The sequence below is a fragment of the Glycine max genome, chromosome 18 (assembly GCF_000004515.6).
Source record: "Glycine max cultivar Williams 82 chromosome 18, Glycine_max_v4.0, whole genome shotgun sequence".
NCBI lineage: Eukaryota > Viridiplantae > Streptophyta > Magnoliopsida > Fabales > Fabaceae > Glycine > Glycine max.
Genome location: NC_038254.2, coordinates 2,011,417 through 2,015,340, shown reverse-complemented (window position 1 = coordinate 2,015,340; position 3,924 = coordinate 2,011,417). Strand labels below are relative to the sequence as shown.

Sequence of the window (3,924 nt, the reverse complement as noted above, 5' to 3'; positions counted from 1 at the left end):
TATTTGTGACCGCAACTTCTGTGTTTTTCATGCTCTAAAAGACAAACTTCTTATTCACTTTCTTCAGCAAAGTTCCCCACATGGGTTCACATTTTAAACTCTTAGTAGCTTCCTACTCAGTTCCTAGTCTGAATGGGATTAAATAACTGCATGTTTGTCAAAGTACCTTCTGGCCACTATGTATAAACATAAATATTTTTACATAATAACAATCGTTAATTTCTCTAATAATAGTTAATTACTTCATTCCTTCCTAATTGAATCCTAAGGTGCACTAATTAAAAGTACAAAAAATGATAAGACGAATACCCCAAATTTAGACAGACAAAATGAAAATTTGAAAGAAAAAAAAACGAGCATGATCTTACACGCATAAACATGAATCAGGCATTAATAATACTCTAATATGTCATGTCGTGCAAATACGTTGTCTAAAATTGAATTGCCAAAATATTATGTAAGTGTTAGATGATTTACATATAGTCGTAAATGGATCATATTTCGCAAAATTCTACAATCTGAAATACTGCTGCGTAATGTTAAGATGATTTCCCTAATCTTTACGGGCAGAGTATACCCATATAATATACCAGAAAAAATCAATGAAGTTATGAAATTGAGAAAGAATCAATAAGAATTCACAAAATTTTCAATATTTTGTCCCCTTTGCTGGGGTTGGACAATATCATTCTGAAACAACAGAGATAGTACCGCTGGAAATGCTGTCATGGCTACTCTCACAAATAGCCAAAGCCCTCTCCAAATTGGACACAATGTCAGCCATGGTTGGTCTATCTTTCCCTTCCAAATTCACACAATGAATGGCTGTGTAGGCGACTAATTCCACTGCCTCGGACTCAGTCACGTTGGGTGGTTCAACCCTTGGATCCAAAAGTTTCACTAATTCTCCGGCCAAAATAGAAGGCACTGCAAAGTCCACCACACTCAATGGGGTGCCTCCATCTTCTCCATACTTGAATATAGCTCTCTTTCCTGTTAAAAGTTCAAGCAATACAACTCCAAGACCATACACATCACTCTTTGCCGTCAACACATTTAGACCATAGTACTCGGGATCAATGTATCCAACGGTTCCCGCTGCCTTCATTGGTCGGTGATCACGGTCAGGTTCTGGACTCATCAAAGACAATCCAAAATCAGATACTCTTGCCGTCCAAGTAGCATCGAGAAGAATGTTGGAAGACTTGATATCTCTGTGAATAATAGACGGAACTGCATAATTGTGAAGATATTCTATTCCCCGGGAAGCATCCAAAGCAATTTTGATCCTCATTTTCCAATTATTCAACACACTGCTTTCCTTCTCCACATTGTTCTTGTCATGCAAATGATCATACAAAGCCCCATTCTTCATGTACTCATACACCAAGAGCCTCTCATCTTTCTCTTCACAGAACCCAACCAGCCCAACCAAGTGCTTATGGTGCAGACGCGACAAGAAGGCCAATTCAGACTCAAATGCACTCTCTTTCTCTTGAAACTTCTTCATCTTGGACCCGGTTTCACCCCTCTTGATTGCCACCTCGCGACCATCCGTGAGTTTCCCTTTGTACACAACACCAAAGCTTCCAGCACCAATCTTGTTTTCATGTGAGAAATTGTCGGTGGCTGCCGCAAGCTCAGCTAGAGTGAACTCCTCAGCCCTGTCTGGATGCTTCATTGATGAGGTTCCACTCCTCTGCCGCCTCATTATTATTGAAGTCTGACGCATAATCATAGATGATATCGAAGAATTGCTATTATTGGAAGCACCCCCACCATTTGAACCACTGCTACCTCTTGTGATTGTAGGCTGCACAGAATTGTGGACTTTCTTCTTCCCAAAACAAACTCCACTCCACAGGCAATAAACTATTGTGCATATTCCAGCAAAAGCTCCCACTGAACCAATAATAGCAAAAGCCAATAACCCCCTTGTCAAGGTCTTCGATCGAGATGGAGATGGCGATGGCGAGGTTAGTGATGGCGGTGGCGGTGGAGACGGAGACGGTGGTGGCGGTGATGGCAGTAGGGGCGGTGGAACCGTTGTTTGAGGCCTACATGTCATTGGCTTACAAATGTTACCAGAGCCAGAGCATAGAAATTCAGAATTAAGATACGAACCACACTCTCCACAAGAAGATTGAACACAAGGCCCTGGAAGAACACGAGGCAAAGGAAGCTCAAACCTTGAACCATTAGACCAACCAGGACCCCAACACACCACTGTCAAATTGTTTGTTGTCAATCCACAAACAAAGTTAGAACCAGAAACAATTACCTCAAAGGAAACTCCTTCTGTAACATTACTCACCGAGAATTGCCCATTTCCACCCCAACACACAACCGAACCATTCGACTCTCTAATCGCACAACCATGCTCAGCACCAAGTGCCAACCCAGAATACTCAAAAGCCCCACCTTGAGGAATATCAAATTGTCCAGAACCGTTACTTCCTCTGCACACCAAAAACCCAGTTAAGTTCAACCCACAAACATGCGAACCACCTGCGACAAGACTCAACATGGAAATGTTCCGAAACGAATTCTCAATCTGTTCCGAAACATTAGTGTCTCCCCAGCACCGAACCCGAGAACCATTCTTCAAAATTCCGCAAGAGAAGCCAGACCCAGATGAAATTGAAGCGAATTGATCAGACCCAGATACAATTTGAAACGTGTTACCGGTTCTCCAGCACCGCACCGTGCCATCACCCACCGCGGTGGCGCAAACGTGGGTGTCCCCGACGGCGAGATTCTCCAATGGAACAGAACTGTCGTTGTAAAGCCTTCTCCTCTCGAAGGAAGAGCTTGTGTTCCAGCAAAGCAGATTCGAGTTGCTGGACCTTATGCCGCAGAAGTAGTTCCTCCCACCGGAAATTGACGAAAAACTAACGTTGGGAGCGATGGGAACTACCTGCCCCTGACGGTAACACTCAATGCGGCGCGTGGACTCGGATGCTACGACGGCGCACACGGTGGAAGAGGAGTCGGAGAGGGCCAGGGTGGCGCCGGAGCCAAAACCATGGGATGAGGGTACCAGAGAGAGTATGAGTACTGCGGCGACGGCGACGGCGAGACAGAGGTTGACGGAGGAGGAAGGTGGTGTTTTCATTTAATTAAAAGAATGGAAAATGTTGCGGTGCTTTTTTTTGCTTCATTGGCAGAGTTGGTTTACGTGGAGAAGAGTGAAGAAGAAGAAGAAGAAGGTATAATATGGTGGCAACTTTTAGGGAGTAGTTGTGGACTCTTGAAACTGCATTGCAAAGACATTTCTTTCTTTCTGTGTTCAACCTCTGAAATCTTTTTTGGTTTTGGTCTCTGTTTGGTTCTCCTTTATAAATTAATTAAGGCTTTATTATTTTTCTAATCTTTATATCTACATTAAAAACTCTACGTTTTAGTTGTTGTTAAGCAACTATTTCATGTTTTAATTCCTGTTGTTAATTTTTATTTCTGTAAAACTTCCCCAAAAAAACATAGAAACTAGAATGTGAAATGTTTAAGTAAAGATTAAAACAAAAAGTTTGTGCTGATAGAGATAAAACAATATTAATATGCCATCGTTATTTTTGTGTGATGTCTACAAGTTGTTTATTCATCAGATAAACTTTTATTTCTGATTTTAATTTTTAAAATATAAATTCATTGTAAATTTGGTTTTATCTTTTTAAGACTAAACAATAGAAATATTGGAGTGTAAAGGTTATTATATGATCATACAATTATAAATCCCTATATATTGTAAATTTATTTGTTTTTATAATAATTATCTTATAATTTAGATAAAAAAAAATTACAAGGACAATATAGTTTATTAAACTCTGCTTTTTAATTAGTTTTAGCTATTTAGAGATCATTATTGCACATGCAAAATTACACTGGAACCTTGTTTAAGAAGCTTGTCCATTGTCAACAACGTTA

General features: G+C 40.4%; 1 protein-coding gene across 1 annotated transcript; it reads right to left on the bottom strand.

Moving 5' to 3' along the window:
• Positions 1-587: 587 nt before the first annotated feature.
• LOC100786639 (putative serine/threonine-protein kinase-like protein CCR3) lies at positions 588-3,360 on the bottom strand. The gene has a single exon (XM_003552792.5). It carries the CDS (start codon positions 3,113-3,115, stop codon positions 686-688), a length of 2,430 nt encoding a protein of 809 aa, XP_003552840.1. The 5' UTR covers positions 3,116-3,360; the 3' UTR covers positions 588-685.
• Between the last annotated feature and the right edge of the window lie 564 nt (positions 3,361-3,924).

Bases quoted from the DNA above. Each gene is read 5' to 3' on its own strand.
- LOC100786639 (XM_003552792.5), bottom strand. From the start codon at position 3,115: ATGAAAACACCACCTTCCTCCTCCGTCAACCTCTGTCTCGCCGTCGCC.